This window comes from Chiloscyllium punctatum, chromosome 12 (assembly GCF_047496795.1).
Source record: "Chiloscyllium punctatum isolate Juve2018m chromosome 12, sChiPun1.3, whole genome shotgun sequence".
NCBI lineage: Eukaryota > Metazoa > Chordata > Chondrichthyes > Orectolobiformes > Hemiscylliidae > Chiloscyllium > Chiloscyllium punctatum.
Genome location: NC_092750.1, coordinates 43890551 through 43909012, shown reverse-complemented (window position 1 = coordinate 43909012; position 18462 = coordinate 43890551). Strand labels below are relative to the sequence as shown.

The 18462-nt window shown below is 41.6% G+C and overlaps 1 protein-coding gene across 8 annotated transcripts in view; it reads left to right on the top strand.

Annotated features, from left to right (window-relative positions):
- Positions 1–18462, top strand: part of magi1b (membrane associated guanylate kinase, WW and PDZ domain containing 1b) — a 452840-nt gene that overhangs the window by 326592 nt on the left and 107786 nt on the right. For all 8 annotated transcript variants that reach the window (XM_072582487.1, XM_072582486.1, XM_072582485.1 and 5 more), the window contains one exon: positions 8698–8817. In XM_072582487.1, the coding sequence (XP_072438588.1) occupies positions 8698–8817 (120 nt within the window). The remainder of the gene's footprint in view (positions 1–8697; positions 8818–18462) is intronic.

Below are 18462 nucleotides of genomic sequence, written 5' to 3'. Positions count from 1 at the left end.
GTTCTAAGCAGTGGTCTCAATTTCTGCCCCACCACTAAAATGGACCGCATGGTTCTTTCAGCAGACACAGAGGAATTCATCAGATGAATGAGACTCCGGGAATTCTTTCAAGGTGCCAGCAGTGATCCTAATGAGCCCAGTAACGAACCTGAACAGTCATCGCAGGGATCCGTAGAGGAGTGAGCAAAGAAGGAGTCCAACTTGAATCCCACTGGAGGGCCGCTGCCCTGGCTTGACATGTATGCTCAAACCATCAGGAAATATATAAATGCCGGATTCATCAGCCACACCCAGAAGGTAGAGCAGAAAGTGGGCGGCACGGTGGCACAGTGGTTAGCATGCTGCCTCACAGCGCCAGAGACCCGGGTTCAACTCCCGCCTCAGGCGACTGACTGTGTGGAGTTTGCACATTCTCCCTGTGTCTGCATGGGTTTCCTCCGGGTGCTCCGGTTTCCTCCCACAGTCCAAAAATGTGCAGGATACGTGAATTAGCCATGCTAAGTTGCCTGTAGTGTTAGGCGAAGGGGTAAATGTAGGGGAATGGGTGTGGGTGGGTTGCGCTTTGGCGGGTCGGTGTGGACTTGTTGGGCCGAAGGGCCTGTTTCCACACTAAGTAATCTAATCTAATCAAAGATCACCCGACCACAACGCAATGCCATGAATGCTCTCAAAACCAATCACAACATTGTCATCAAACCAGCAGATAGAGGAGGAGCCATCATTATTCAGAATAAAAAAGATTACTGCAAGAAAGTGTACCGACAACTGAGCAACCAGGAACATTACAGGCAACTTACCAGCCAATCCAACCAAACAGCACACCCGTGAACTAAACACATTGATCAGGACTTTGGACCCTGTTCTTCAGAGTTCCCTATGTGCACTCATCCCAAGTACTTCTCACGTGGGCGACTTCTACTGCCTTCTGAAGATATGTAAAGCCAATACACCAGCACATCCCATCATATCAGGCAGTGGGACTCTGTGTGAAAGCCTCTCTGGCTATGTCGAAGGCATCTTGAAACCTATTGTACAAGGGACCCCAAGCTTCTGTCGCGACACTACAGATTTCTTACAGAAACTCAGCACCCATGGACCAGTCAAACCGGGAACATTCCTCATCACAATGGATGTTTCAGCACTCTACACCTGCATCCCCCACAGTGACGGCATCATGGCAACAGCCTCAGTACTCAATACCAACAACTGCCAATCTCCAAGCACTGTCCTATAACTCATTCACTTTATCCTTGGTCACAAAGTCTTTACCTTTGATAACCAGTACTTCATCCAGACACATGGAACAGCCATGGGGACCAAATTTGCACCCCAATATGCCAACATTTTCATGCACAGGTTTAAACAAGACTTCTTTTCTACGCAGGAGTTCCAACTAACACTATACATCAGGTACCTTGACGACATTTTCTTCCTCTGAACCTATCACTGAAACAACTACACAGTGATATCAACAAGTTCCATCCCACCATCAAACTCACCATGGACTACACTCTACTATCTCATTCTTGGACACATGCATCTCCATCAAGGATGAACACCTCAGAACCTCACTTTACTGCAAACCCATGGATAACCTCACGATGCTACACTTCTCCAGCTTCCATCAGAAACATATTAAAACAGCCATCCTCTATGGACAAGCCTTTGCATACACATGATCTGTTCAGATGAGGAGGAACATGATGGGCATTTGGAAGTACTCAGGAATGCCCTCATAAGAACAGGGTACGATGCTCAACTCATTGACCGCCAGTTCCGACGTGCCACAGCGAGGAACCGTAATGACCTCCTCAGGAGACAGACACGGGTTGCAACCGACAGGGCACCCTTCGTTGTCCAGTACTTCCCAGGAGCTGAAAAACTACGCCATGTTCTATGCAATCTGCAATACGTTATCAATGAGGATGAGCATCTTCCCTACACCTCCACTTCTCTCCTTTAAACAGCCACCAAACCTCAAACAGATCATTGTTCATAACTTTCAGGACAACTCCATACAACCTTGTCATGGTCGACGCTGAAAGATGTGTCAGAATGTCGACACGGATTATGACGAGTGGGGACAGCTCCCACCATGTACGTGGCAGGTACTCGTGATTCAGCCAATGTTGTCTATCTCATACACTGCAGGCAAGGATGCCCTGAGGAATGGTACATTGAAACCAGCAGAGGCTACAGCAATGGATGAATGGACACTGCACAGCAATCAACAGACAGGAGTGTTCCCTCTCAGTCAGAGAACACTTCAGCGGTTTGGAACATTAGACCTCGGACCTTCTGGTGACCGTCCTCCAAGGTGGACTTCAGGACAGGCAACAATGAAAAGTGGCCGAACAGAGGTTGATAGCTACATTCGATACCCATGGGAATGCCTCAACCGGGACCCTGTGTTCTTGTCAACTACAGGTGACCCATTTAACTAGACACACACACACTGTCACAGACTTACACCCCTTTACACTCAGACAAATATATACACCCTCTCACAGACACTCATAACCTCTTCCCCACCCACACAGAAGTTTGTGGGGTGAATTTATACTTGCAACATTACATTTTACTTTGCTCAAAAACTGCATGAATCCATATAAGATTCAATAAATCTGTTTTTTAGATTAGAATCAGTCTGACCATTGTGGCACAGATATGCTGACAGGAAGTTAACATCTTCAATACCTTATCTGGGCCGACATGACACCATTGTTAAAGTGCATTTGAGAGAGTAACTTTTTAAAAAAGTTTTGCGATTTACATATGAAAGAACTAAAACCAACATGATCTTTCTAAAAAATGAGAGACTGAACAAACAATGTATAATTTCAGTTACATCACACTGTAAACTTAGCTATAAATTCTGTGTTTTACAATCTTGTTCTCCACAATCACCTGATGAAGGAGCAGCGCTCCGAAAGCTAGTACTTCCAAATAAATCTGTTGGACTATAACCTGGTGTTGTGTGATTTTTAACAGTGCCAAAGAAGCTTGCAAAGTTTCAGCCATGGCGCTCAGTCATGTCAACCATGTCCCAAGAGGTAGCCACAATATTTCAGCTTACACACCCCAGTTAGATGTGGCAAACATAACACACCACATGGATGCCATCAGAAAAACTGAAGCCTTTATTCCAACCAAGTGATATACTACAAAAGGAGGGGACGCTATGCACAATATGCCAAAGTTTGACACTCATGCTTAAAGTAGGTTATGTGAGACACACTAATAAACATGACACAGCACCAGTGTGGTGCAGTATACACAGGAGAGGTTAACTGCTTCAAATGATCTGAAATCCCATGCATTGGCATTATCTTTCTTAAGTGCCAATATGATCCTCAGAATTGACACCTGAAAGTTTTATACTGTCAACACAAGGAGCGGCTATTTTCAATCTGCCGGCATGCATGGATCTACATATTATTATAATCTACAAGTTGACATATACCTCACTTGTAAGACAGCAGCATCAGTCTTGTACATTTTTGTCAGAGCTCAGAAGAGCAGATTCAGCAAGCTGTGTCGAATGATGATGAGTTACAACAGCTCAAGAAGATCATCAGCCTGAACACATCCAGCAGGCTCCTCAAGCTAGTACATTTTTTTCTGGTCATTCAGGAGATGAACTACGACTCTCCAAGAACATAATCTTCAAAGACAAACAATTCATAATTCCATAAACTCTACATCAAGAAACCAGTCCATATACAGAACACATAAGACCTAGGTGCAGTAAAGAAAGATTGACCCGGCATAAATAGGGGCATTGATCAACTGAGCAAGTTGTTTGAAACATCAATTCCATTAATCTCAACAATTGAGACAACCTCTGTTTCCGCACAAGATGCCTTCTGAGATATGGTACAGAATTAGATTTTAGTCACTGGTTAATTTACCAAATGCCCTTTTGTGAGACAAATTAAGGATTCTACTAATGCAATGGTTGTTGACTACCATATTCAGTATGTTCAGCGTATCGTACCAATTTGTTTCTAACAATGGTCCACAATAGGTTAGTGCACTCTTCAAAGAAATGTGAAGGAAATGGATGATCAGGATGTTACCTTCCCTCCTTGCAGCTTCCTGTTGAACAGATTTGCAGAATGCACTGGTCGTCCTGAAAAATCCATTGTCATTAAATGTAAAATGACTTGCCAAGACTTTTGAATAGATGTATTCAGTATATTCATAATATTCCTCGCGGCATTTACCCTCCACAATGATTCTCATATTTGGGAGCCTGATCCACACAGTTCTTCCCTACCACACTGTCCTGACCTAACCACATTGCAGGGAGCACTGTTAGGAAGAAGGAGAAAATGGCACAAAAGCATCATCAACAAGCTTGCAGGCAGTTACTCCAAACTGAACAAGGGCAAGTGTATGAATTCAATTTTCAAACGAATATAGAGTTATAGAGATGTACAGCATGGAAACAGACCCTTCGGTTCACGTTGTCCATGCCAACCAGACATCCTAAATTAATCTAGTCCCATTGTCCATATCCCACTATATCCTTCCTATTCATATGCCCATCCAGATGCCTTTTAAATATTGTAATCATACCAGCCTACACCTTTTTTTCTGGCAGCTCATTTCATACATGCACCACCATTTGTGTGAAAAAGTTGCCCCTTAGGTCCCTTTCAAATTTTTCCCTTGCCCCTAAACCTTTTCCCTTTCACCTTAAACCTATGCCCTCCATTTCTGGACTCCCCACCCCAGGGAAAAGACTTTGTCTTTTTACCCTATCCATACCCCTCATGATATTATAAACCTCTGTAAGGTCACCCCTCCGCCTCAGAACATATTATGGAAAAATATTATGTCATGTCTATCCTAGGTCACAGTATATTGTACTGAACAATGGTTAAATCCTATGAAAAAGTAGACAACATAACCAAACTTGTGCCAGACCTGCTGAGTTTTTCCAGCAATTTCTGTTTTTGTTTCTAATTTCCAGCCTCCGCAGTCTGTGTTTATTTTTATATATCCAAACGTATATCGTCAGCCACTCATCACAGATGATGGCGACCCGGATACTTAAAATTCCTTACAAGACAACAACCTGCAAATCATAGCACATCGTGAAGTGAAGCTACATACCAAATCCAGATTGCTGTTTAAGGCCTAGATCTGTTCATGTTATACATCCATCGAGATGAGTGTATAGACACAACAAATCTACATGTATCTGTGTCCATGTTATCGGAAAAGGGTTCCCATTCTTTAAGGGAAAAGAGGATATTGTGTTACAGCATAGATCGACCTTCCAGACAGTTACATGATATAAAGACTGACATTCCACTATAAAGTACCCATGTCACCTGCAGTCACTCACTGTGCAGTGACCTCTATGTTGTGTCTTCAGTTAGTTATTTATATGTTTGCAACACCAGTAAGTACAGAATCTAATTTCTGGCTGTGATAGCATTGTCTTGTAAATACTGTTGTGAATAAACTTAAATATATTTGACCAGCGAGTACCCTTCTGTGATATATATTACATAGACTAATATGTAAGAAATCTACAAAGTTCATCAGTGTCTCGAACTTTCAACAGTATAAGCACAGAATTTTAAGCTTCTGATTTAATGAAAAGCCCCTTTGTGGCCCGTTGGATTTTATAGAGACACATTTTAGTATTGCTGCCTTTTATTTATAAAAATTGATTGGGCACAGCAGAAAGCACTGAAAATTATAATTGCAGAAGGTACCTTTGGTATGAAACAGTCCCTGTACAGTCCAGCTCTAAAAACAAAACTGGACAATTGATATCAAGTGGGTTTACCTTTCATTTCAAAGCCTTCCAATTCCAAAAGCATTAGAGCTAGAACTGACGACTGATATCACCAGGTGGATGCAGACAGTTTTGCTTTCTTATGAATGAGGCATCAGAAAATTCAGCAAGAATGGTGAAAGTGGCTAAGAATCAGCTGTAGTGGAGTGTGAAATTCACAAGTTCAGTTCCACTGCAAATTTAACTCAACCTTTCTTTAGAAATCCTGCTGTCAATGATCAGTCATGTCACAGACAGGCCATGTCATAACATACTTACAGGTATACTTACACTCTACCAGTGGTCCTGCTTTCACAGCCGCACAGTAAGTAAGGTGGCAATGCTGCCTTCTAAGAATCTGCACAAGACTGGAAGAGACAGGTTTCTGTAGCTGCAGTGGCAACATGAACATTGAGAACCCCTATTAGACAGTGACTCAGCCTGTCTCCATGTATGAGCAAAGTGAATTTGCACTCACAGTCATGGACCCACCCCCATTCATTAAGATGCAACTATAAAAGAAGTGCACATGCCAAGTTGTTTTTCTGTTGTTCTGTTTGTTGTTGACAATATAAATCATATCTTTACAACAAACCAGGACTCCACTGTTGTAGGATTATTTCTTGCAACGTGTGATATGATGCTGATACAAATTTTGAGGACTGTATTACTAACCATAACTTTGAACTTTGTAAGGGAAACTTTAAATTCCAAAGATGTTGCCCTTCTCTTTGAATAAACCTCTGCAAATCAGTCAACAGATTGGATAATCCTGCAGAGCTGACTTTTAATCGTTACCAGCACTTTCTTTCCTCTTCTACTGGCTGTCCCCACAGAACTTTTATTTTACCTTTAAAAGATACTAGCAATTCTCAAGTCCTCTGGGACCTCACCATGTTCAAGGATGCTGCAATCTAATTATTTATTTCAAGCATTGATATTAGTTTACAGATATTTGTAGTGTGTTTTTGGGGGTTATGGGGAGGGAAGTTGTGTACACAAGATCTTTTAAGCACTGATAATTTTTGGAATTAGAATTGTTTGAGTTTTTCAAGTATCTTTTTTAAAAATGTTTATGGTTAGATTTTAAGAAGTCCGTGTCAGATTTAATTTTATATTTTCAGGTTTTTTTGTTTTATATTAACCTCATCTTCATATTGTGTATTTAGCTAAGACCAAGCAATACATAAATTGTAACAAGTCTATCTTAAATGAAAGACCAGGAATTCAGCACAGCGCCTGTCATGGCAGATGCTTTCTATTGAAGGTAGTTTTACAACTGAACAGGCTTTCTGTGGAAATAAGCAACCTGATTCTCTTCTCCTCATTGCAAAATCTGTTCCTTTTTTTTGTAGACATCACATAGACATGTTTAGTGCACCATTTCAGAATATTAGTTACTTTACTATTACAAGATTAAAAGATTGGATGTCCGATGAGCCACTACAAAAGTATGTTTTAGGTTTGTGTGAAGATGTAATCTATTCCTGTAAAGTTAAGGAACAGAAATGGAAATAATGTTCATATTTATTCCTTCATAGGTTGTGACCGTTCTTGATAAAGTAATCCTTTGTTGCCCATCCCTAATTACCCTTGAGAGAGTGGCAGGGAGCTGCCTCCTTCAGGTGCTGCTGCCCATCTTATGGAGCTATACTTGCAACAATGTTAGGTAGGAAGTTCCAGAGATTTCAGCATGTGAACATGAAGAAGTGGTGACATGTTCCAACTCAAGATAATGTGTGGTTTAGAGAGGATGGAAGTTGTGAGCTTGAAAAGAGCTCCCAAAGAGGGTTTGGCAAATTCCTGTAATATATTCTGTAGATGGTACATACATCTGTCACTGTGCATCTGTGGTAGAGTGAGTGAATTTTAATAGTATTGGATGGGAAGCCTGTCAAGCAGCTTGATTTCTTCTAGGTGATGTTGAACTTGGAACAGCACTCATACAGGCAGATGTAGAGTATTCCATCACACTCCTGACTGCTTTGCTACTGGTGGAGGATCAGGAAGTGAGTTACTTCTTAGATTCAAAAGATCTGATGTGCTCTTGTTGCAAGTCATGATAAGTTTCTGATCAATAGTAACCTTCCAGGATGTTGATAGTGGGGATTCAGCATTTAAAATGCTGTTGAAAATCAAGAGAAGATGGTTAGATTATCTCTTTATGGAGATAGTCATTGCCTGACACTTGTGTGGTCTGAATGTTATTTGCCTTTAATGAGCGCAAGCCTGAATGTTGTAAAGTTTTTGCTGCATTGTTACAGGTGACTAAGCAATGGATTTAAGATAGAATGTGATTGGCAGGTCAGGTCAGAGTAACATTAAAGATTGCCCATTAATATTGGGTGATTATTAACAACCTCAAATAAACTGGGTTAAAAGTAATTTTTGTAGTCAAAGTGGCGAACATATTTAATAACCAAGATTGATTCCTGGATCAGTGCATTTCTAGTTTATTCATGAAGGAAGCATTATTTGATTTAATTTTGGGGATTAAAATATAACAGATAACAGAAGAATGAGAGAACATTGGGCAAAATGCCAACTCAAAGGATATTTTTAATATAAAAAAATCAAAGAGAAGGATGCTGTACTGATAAGAGAGCTAAAAAGTGAAGGATTAAGAAGGAGCTGGCACAATTTAATTGAGCAAAAGAATAGAAAATATAAGGAAGGATCAGGAATGGAAAATCATTAAATAAATTTCCAGTTCATTTAAGATGTCACTTCCTCAAATAAATAAAAAAAATTGGCTTGCAATTCTGCTATCAGGTGCTAGACAAATGAAAGGCATACATAAATCCAATAAATGTTAAAAAAAAAAGCCTATCTGAAAACTCACCTATTGAGAAGTACTAAAAATTCTTTTTTAAAAATCAGCATTTTCTATTTTTTCTCATCAGGTACAACTCGACCACCTCGAGAGGGAGAAGTTCCTGGTGTTGATTACAACTTTCTCACAGTGAAGGAATTCTTTGACCTTGAGGACAGTGGCACTCTTCTAGAAGTTGGGACATACGAAGGTAAATGTTTAACACTGAAATAATTGTGTTATTCACACCAGGGTTAACTGTATCTACTATGTGCTTTTACTCTCATGGGACCACTTCTCATATTGTTTTATATCACTGGTGACTCCAATCTCTTGTCTTCAACTTCTCATAAACATCTGCTTGCATTTGTTGCAATTATGAGGTAAATACAAGTATGTTTGGGGCCTGTATCTTTAATGTGGGGTAAGACAACAAGAATCATTTGATAACCGAAAGAACTGTGGATACTATAAATCAGAAACAAAACAGAAGTTGCTGGAAAACCTCAGCAGGTCTGGAAGCATCTGTGAAGAGAGATCAGAGCTAACATTTCAGGTCAGGTGACCCTTCTCAAAATCATGTGGTTGTTTTGAAGTCTGTTTAACAACAAACCTGAGTGACATTGGTATTAAAGGGAGGTCCATATTGTTTTGTCAGTAAGTAGATGTAAGGTGTTCACACGTGGAGATAAGGGGAACAACATCCTTGCTTACAATGGTTCTACCAAAGAAAGAGATGCCATCCAGGCCATGGTGACAGAGGAGGGAGCTCAGTCATTAAAAAAGGTCAAAATTGATAGACCAGAAGTGTTGGAAAACTGTTAGTATTTAAAACTAACATGGCACTGGACTGGATGAGCTGCATCAAAAGATTTTGGAGACAGTAAGATTGGAAATTGCAGGACACTGGCCACAACCTTTCAGTCTTCCTTTGACTCAACGGAGATGCCACAGGACTGGAAAATTACAAACATTACAGCATGTTCAAGAAAGGTTGTAAGAATAAGTCCAGCACTTAGCAACTACTAACTTCAGTGGTGGGAAGTCTTCTAAGGGTAATTATTTGAAATTAATTAATAGTTACATGGAAAAGGTGAGTTGATTAAGAAGAAACAACATGGATTTCTAAAGGGGAAATCATGTTTAACTAATTTATTGATTTTTTTTGGAGTGGTAATAGAAAGGCTCAATGAGAGTAACAGTGTTGATATGGTCTACTTGGATTTCCAGAAGGCATCTGATGCAGCGCCACACAACAGACTTGTAAAGAAAGTTATAAGTTGTGGTATAAAGAATTCAGTCACAAAGTAGATTCAAAATTGGCCAAGTGATAGGAAACAGAGTAATGGTTAATGGATATTTTTCAGGTGGCAGGGATCGGTATTGAGATCGTTGCTTTTCCTGATATACAGTAACAATCAGTATCTCGGTGTGCAGGGGACACTTTCAAAGTTTGCACAAAACCTAAAACTTTGAATAATTGTAAACCATGGGGAGGACAAGTATGAAAATCCAGAAGGACATAGACAAGTTGATGGAATGGGTGGATAGGTGGCAGGTGAGTTTCAATGCACAGAAGCGTGTGGCGATGCATGTTGGTAGGAAGTATATTGAAAGACATTATAAAATAGAGGGTACAATTCTAAGTGAGATGATAGAGCAGAGAGACCTGGATGTATGTGTGAACAAATCATTGAAAATGGCAGGGAAAGTGAAGAGAACAAAAGCTAAAGCACACAGTATCCTTGACTTAATTCACAATGGAATAGAGTGCAGAAACAAGGAGGTGGTATTGAATTTGTCTAAGACACTTGTCAGTCCTCAGCTGGAGTGTTGTATACATTCTGTGTGCCGCATTACAGGATGTATGTGAATAAATTGGAGAAAGTGTAGAAGCAGTTTACAAGAATGGTTCCAGGGATGAGGAACTTCTGTTATAAGGATTAATTGAAGAAGTTGGTGCTGTTTTCCTTGGAGAGAAGAAAGCTAAAAGGAGATCTGATAAAGGTTTTTAAAGTCATGAGCAGGCTGGGTATTGAAGATAAGGAGAAACTATTCCCACTCATAAAAAGAACAATGAGGGGGGATAGATTAAAAGTGATCTGATAAAGAAGCAAAGGTGAAATGCAGATTTTTTCCCCACTCAAAATGTAGTAAGGGTATGGAATGCACTGTTTAGAAGTGTGGTGAGTGCAGATTCAGTTGAGGAATTGAAGAGGATTTTGGATAATGTCAAGGGTATGAGGAAAAAGTAAAAGGCTGTCACTAGGTAATAATGCTCATTTACCAAACCGATGCAGGCATGATAGGCTGAAGAGCCTCCTCCTATGCTGGGACACTGGCCACAACTTTTCAGTCTTCCTTTGACTCATAGAGTCATAGAGATGTACAGCATGGAAACAGACCCTTCGGTCCAACCCGTTCATGCCAACCAGATATCCCAACCCAATCTAGTCCCACCTGCCAGCATCCGGCCCATATCCCTCTAAACCCTTCCTATTCATATACCTATCCGAATGCTTCTTAAATGTTGCAATTGTACCAGCCTCCATCACTTCCTCTGGCAGCTCATTCCATGCACATACCACCCTCAGTGTGAAAATGTTGCCCCATAGGTCTCTTTTATATCTTTCCCCTGTCACCCTAAACTTATGCCTCTAGTTCTGGACTCTCCGACCCCAGGGAAAAGACTTTGCCTATTTACCCTATCCATCTGGAAAATTACAAACTTTACAGTGTGTTTGAAAAAGGTTGTAAGGATAGGTCCAGTGCATAGAGACCACTAACTTCAATGGATAGTCTTCACTTATGCTGTAACAATTCTGTGATTTTTCATTAATACTATTGCTGCATTCAAAATAGGTATTTTCACTTCAATGAGACCAAAAATAGGGGACAGGGTAGCTCTTTAGCAGAGCACAGTTACATCAGTTCAGGAACTATGTGGGGAATCAGCTTCCAATCAAAGTGCAAAAGAATTTTAAAAAATAATTGATGTACATTTAAACTGAAGTCTTAAATTGAAAATCATATTGTATGCTTAGTGTATAGTCCATGGTGATTCTAATCCTGTGCCAGCGCAGTAAATAATGTGCAGCAGCTCTTCGCTAATTAGATGTTTATTTCATGCTGGATATGTTCATGAGCTAGTCCATTCCACTCTCACTGTTCTGTACATCACCAGGGATGCAATTAATGTTGTTCAGAGGTATACATGGGCATCAGGGCACTAAGCAAAGGATTACCTCCATGGTCAGTTTTCCATCTATTCCCCATTGCAACCAACTAATTGGGAAATCTGAGCACAAATGTGCATTGGATCCTGTATTTGATTCAGGCTTTGCAGCTTCACACTGGGCTTATAACAACATGAATAACTGTAGTTCTAATCAAGCTGGACACCCACCGCCTAACACTGCCCCACCAAGAGTTGTAAGATGAAGCTAGTGAAGCAAATTAACTGATGGTCACAGTGATCTTTAAATACATATCTTAATGCAATTTTGCAATCTATTGTTCAAAAGTTTTTTTTAATTACTAGGAAAGCAGTATTTCTGCTATTTTGACAGCAAAACCTGCTGAGAGTCTGAGAGCAGGAGTAAACTATACAGTGCCTCATGTTTGCTGCACCATACAGTACAGTACAATCATGGCTAATGTTCTACTTCAAGTCGACTGACCTGCCTGCTCCCTGTATCCTTTGATTTCCTGAAAGACCAAGAATCTCTCTGAATCTATAACATACTCAGTTGAGCATCCGTAACATCTATCCATAAGATCGAGATTTGCAAAATAATTGCAGGCCTCTGAACAAGCAAATTATTCCTCACTTCAATTCTATATTAGCACCCCTTTCTTTCCAAGACTATGGCCCATGTTGTAGATACCCCTGTTCGGTGAAACGACCTGTCAGTATCTATTTGTCAAGCCCCCTCATAACTGTGTATGTTTCAAGAAAACAGTCTTATTCTTTGAGCTGTTAAACACCAGAAGTATGGTTTAACAGAATCCAGGCATATGGTTTACGAGTTGAGGTTCCATTTTTATTTAGATATTTGCTAACCAACCTCTTCAGAGAGGCCCCACTGGATCTTCCTTCCCCTCCACTTCCCTTTGACTCCATCCCTTCGTCTAATCCCATTTCTTGCCTTGTATTCGCCATACCCACTGACCTTTCCCCCTCTGCTGTACAATCTGTGCTGAGCAAAAAAACTTTTGCTTTATCCCTTTACAACCCCATCTGAATGAATCTTGATTACAACATGATGTTGTATTTTTCTTCCGTCATTTTCGCCCATGTGCCTACTTTGGGTACGAGTTCTTTCAGTGCACTGCACAGCCCTTTTCAACCAGTTCTAGTACTCTCCCTCCACCTGGACCCCTCTGTCTTGACTTTTGCTGGCATTTGATCTCTTCATTGAGAACTGCCAACATTACACTGGCTGCCTGAATTTCTTTGTCCCTCTCATCCACTTTGACCTATCTCTCTGTTAACATACTGTACTCTGTGCCCTCAGGACCAATCCCAACCTTGTTATCAAACCTGACAATAAGGCTGGTGCCGTTGTTGTCTGGCATACAGATCTTTACCTAGCGGAGGTTGCGCACCAACTCTGAGACACCTCCTATTTCCGTCTGGATCGTGACTCCACTATTGAACATCATACTTTCATTGCCAGTAATGTCATGGTCCACACCTCCTGCGGGGATGTCTCCTCCACAGCTTCCCACCCCTTAGTTCACCAACAGCGCATAGTCTGTTTCTTTCTCCTTCCCAAACCCACAAACAGGATTGCTGCAGCAAACCCATAATTTCAGCCTGTTCTTACTCCATCTCTTCCTATTGTAATTCGGTTTTCCTCTCTGTCCAGTCTCTTCCTGTTTACATTTGTGATTCTTCTGTCATTTTACATTACTTCCATACTTTGTAGTTTTCTAGCCCGAGCTACCTCAGCTATCCCATCAATGAGTACATATCATAGAATCCCTACAGTGTGCAAACAGGCGATCCGCACCGAACCTCCGAAGATTAATCCGCCCACACCCACTCCTCTATCCTATTACTCTACTTCTACCCCTAACTAATGCACCTAACCTACACATGCCTGAACACTGTGGGCAATTTAGCATGGCCAATTCACCTAACATGCACATCTTTGGACTGTGGGAGGAAACCAAAGCACTCGGAGGAAATCCATGGGGCGAATGTACAAACTCCACACAGACAGTCTCCCGAGGCTGGAATCGAAAGTAGGGCCCCGCGCTGCAAGGCAGCAGTGTTAACCACTGAGCCACCATGCCACCGCATCCATCCCAGACGGGATGGTTTAAAGGCTTTTTGCTTCTTCCTTGAGAAGAGTCCTCTGCAGTCTCCCTCCACCAGTACCCTCCTTCATCAGGATGAACTCATTTTCAGTTTGAATAACTTCTCCTTTAATTCATCTCATTTCCTGTAAATCAAAAGTGGGGTCATGGTTATCTGAATGAGCCAGATATGCCTGTCTCTTCATGGGTTGTGGAACATTCCTTGTTCCAGTCTTACTCATCCTACACCCATAACTCTTCCTCCAATACATCAATGACGTCTTTAGGGCTGCTTCTTAATCACATATGGAATTAGAATATTCATCAATTTTGCTTCCATTTACTATCCTGTCACTTTCACTTGGTCTCACTTGTGAAAGAGAGAGAATTGGTCCTTTCTACTAAACGCAAAGTAAACAACACAAACACAGCACAACCGTGGAGAAGTGAGTTGGGAGAGAATGTAAGAAAAGTGAAGAACAGACAGAATATAGTCCTTAATATCTCTGACTCTTCCCTTAACTTCCCTCCCTTGACTTTACACTTTCCAATTCTGAGGATAGGCTGTCCACTGATATCCATTACAAATCCAGTAAGTCCCAGTTACCTCCATTACACATGCTCGTATCCTGCTTCCCAAAGAATCCTATTCCATTCTCCCAGTTTCTCTGTCTCCATTACATCTGTTCTGATTATGCGATCTTCCACAGGAGAGCCTCAGCCATGTTCACCTTTTTTCTCAATTGAGGATCTTCCCTATGCCCTCCCTCAGTTGTGGTTGATACAGCCTTCAGCCATGTCTAACCTATTGCCTACATGTCTGCCCTCATTCCTTCCCTTCCCAGAAGATCAATAGAGGTCCCATGACTTCATTTTTCAACCCTCTAGACTGTGCATTCAAAGGACCATCCTCTGCCATTTCTTTCACCTTGTCTCCACTGTTACCATTCAACAGGGGTGGTTCTCTCTGTGACATTCTGGTGAATTCTTTCATCACTTTGTCCTCGACCCTTACACCCCACCCTCCCACCCACTTTGCAACCCACCCCTGAACCCACAACCATGGCACCGTCCCAAGTACTCACAGAAAGTGTAACACTTCCTTTCTCACCACCCTTGGCCCGAAACTCAACTTGCAGGTGAAACAGTATTTTACTTGTACTTTTATCAATCTAGTCCACTGTATTTGATGCTCACAGTGCACTATCCTTTACATTGGTGCTGCCAGCAGATTGGGTGACTGCTTTGCAGGACATCTCAGTTCTGTCCAACAGATTGATCCTGACCAACCACCCACCCACAAGTTGCTTGCCATTTCAGTAAACTATCTTGCACTCAGGTTAATATTCCTGTCCTGGGTTTGTTGAATGTTTCACAACTCAGGTACTTTATAGCCTAGAGGTCTCAATAATGAATTCAATAACGTTAGAACTCATCTTCCATCCATATTATTTCTGTTCTCCACTTTTCTTACATTGTCTCCCAACTCACTCCCCCATGGTCATGTTGTGTTTGTGTAGTTTACTTTGCACTTAGTAGAAAGGACCAATTCTCTCCCTTTCACAACTTTGCACCCGATTTGCATTTTCTTTCTTTCTCCAATGTTAATAACTCCTTTGTCTTTTGCACTGGGCCTCCATACCTTCTGTTTTTTTGAACCTGTTCTGCCTTAGTCAAATGTATAAAAGAGAACTTATTTTGTAATACCTTGGAGTTTTGAACAAGTCACACCAGACTCTGTTTCGCTCATCACTGATGCTGCCAGACTTGTTGAGTTTCTCCAGCATTCTGCATTTTTAAGAATGTTATTACACACCTCTGGAGCAGTTGAAACATGAACCCTAATGTTTTGGTCAGAGGTAGAAAGCACCACAACATCCCCTTTCTCACTATTGTATATGTACACCCAGTTCTCATCCAATTAATGCTTAATTATATAAATATCGCTTGTTCCCAAGATTCTAAATGGTCTTAAGCATTCCTGTCAGACACTAGTGGATGATAATAGAACTTCCAGCAGTGCAGCTGAATTTACTCAATAATTCATTATTGAACAGCTCTCACATTCCAGGGAGCAATCTAGTGAGCACTGCTGTTTGCCTCCAAGGTAAATCTATGCTGATTTAGATAGGGAGATCAAAAGTGCTCACAGTATTGCACGTCTGATCTTACCAAAGTCCTGTCTAGTTGCAGAAAGATATTTTATTCTTGGGAATCAATCCCCTTGTAAGAAAGACCAACATGGGATAGTCAACATGGCTTTGTGCGTGGGAAATCATCTCACAAACTTGATCGAGTTTTTTGAAGAAGTAACAAAGGAGATTAATGAGGGCAGAGCAGTAGATGTGATCTATATGGACTTAAGTAAGGCATTCGACAAGGTTCCCCATGGGAGACTGATTAGCAAGGTTAGATCTCACGGAATATGGGGAGAACTAGCCATTTGGATACAGAACTGGCTCAAAGGTAGAAGACAGAGGGTGGTGGTGGAGGGTTGTTTTTCAGACTGGAGACCTGTGACCAGTGGAGTGCCACAAGGATCGGTGCTAGGCCCTCTACTTTTTGTCATTTACATAAACGATTTGGATGTGAGCATGAGAGGTACAGTTAGTAAGTTGCAGATGACACCAAAATTGGAGGTGTAGTGGACAGCAAAGAGGGTTACCTCAGATTACAACAGGATCTTGACCAGATGGGCCAATGGGCTGAGAAGTGGCAGATGGAGTTTAATTCAGATAAATGTGACGTGCTGCATTTTGGGAAAGCAAATCTTATCAGGACTTATACACTTAATGGTAAGGTCCTAGGGAGTGTTGATGAACAAAGAGACCTTGGAGTGAAGGTTCAGAGCTCCTTGAAAGTGGAGTCGCAGGTAGAAACGATAGTGAAGAAGGCGTTTGGTATGCTTTCCTTTATTGGTCAGAATATTGAGTATAGGAGTTGGGAGGTCATGTTGTGGCTGTACAGGACATTGGATAGGCCACTGTTGGAATATTACATGCAATTCTTGTCTCCTTCCTATCGGAAAGATGTTCAGAAAAGATTTACAAGGATGTTGCCAGGGTTGGAGGATTTGAGCTATAGGGAGAGGTTGAACAAGCTGGGGCTGTTTTCCCTGGAGCGTCAGAGGTTGAGGGGTGACCTTATAGAGGTTTACAAAATGATGAGGGGCATGGATAGGATAAATAGACAAAGTCTTTTCCCTGGTGTTGGGGAGTTCAGAACTATAGAGGGCATAGGTTTAGGGTGAGAGGGGAAAGATATAAAAGAGACCTAAGGGGCAACTTTTTCACACAGAGGATGGTACGTGTATGGAATGAGCTGCCGAGGGTGTGGTGGAGGCTGGTACAATTGCAACATTTAAGAGGCATTTGGATGGGTATATAAATAGGAAGGGTTTGGAGCAATATTGGCTGGGTGCTGGCAGGTGGGACTAGATTGGGTTGCGATATCTGATCAGCATGGACGGGTTGGACCAAAGGGTCTGTTTCCATGCTGTACATCTCTATGACTCTATGCTGTTTTCCTCCCTAATTGCCTGCACTACTGAAGGTGGATGAAAGTAATGTTTCCTTCCACCCCAGTTTGTTAGTGTATTTGCAAATGATACATCAAAGTCTGGACAAACTTTGCTGTAACTTCATACGTAGGTGAGGTATGGCCTAACTTAGAACTGATTAGTGTTTGATGCAGATCCAGATCCAGGAGATTTTTTTGTTAAAGGTGCTGATAATGCGGGAAGATGGTGCAAAGTTACCATTTTGTATAATGTTGCAGGTTGTCTCAGCGGGCGGAAGTTGTCAGTTGTCAAAATGTTTTCCAAAGAGGATGTTGGATGTATGTCTATTGGCACAAATTCACAGATTCATAGAAAGTAGGAGGCTGAGTATGCCATTCAGCCCTTTGAGCCTTCAAGCCTACTTTTGACATTCAATCTGATGATGGCTGATCTTCTGTCTTAATGTGATGTTCCTGCTTTCTGCCCATTCCACTTCATGCCTTTAAAATCTAAAAATGTTTCTACCTGTTCCTTCAGTACTTCCAGTAACTTGGTCTCAATGGCTTTCAGTGTTAGAGAATTCCTCCGATTCATTATCCTTTCTCAGGCATGTAATACTCTGGGTGTTGTCTCACCAAAGCCCTCCATTACTGCAGTAAGACATCCCTACTTCTGAATACAAATCCCCTGCCAATCAACCTATTGAATGGCGGATCCGCCACCTTCAAAAAAACCCACCACCAGGGATATATTTCCCTCCCCATCCCTTTCCGCCTTCCGCAAAGACCGTTCCCTCCGTGACTACCTGGTCAGGTCCACACCCCCCTACGACCCACCCTCCCATTCTGGCACTTTCCCCTGCCACCGCAGGAACTGTAAAACCTGTGCCCACACCTCCTCCCTCACCTCTATCCAAGGCCCTAAAGGAGCCTTCCACATCCATCAAAGTTTCACCTGCACATCCACTAATATCATTTATTGTATCCGTTGCTCCCGATGTGGTCTCCTCTACATTGGGGAGACTGGGCGCCTCCTAGCAGAGCGCTTTAGGGA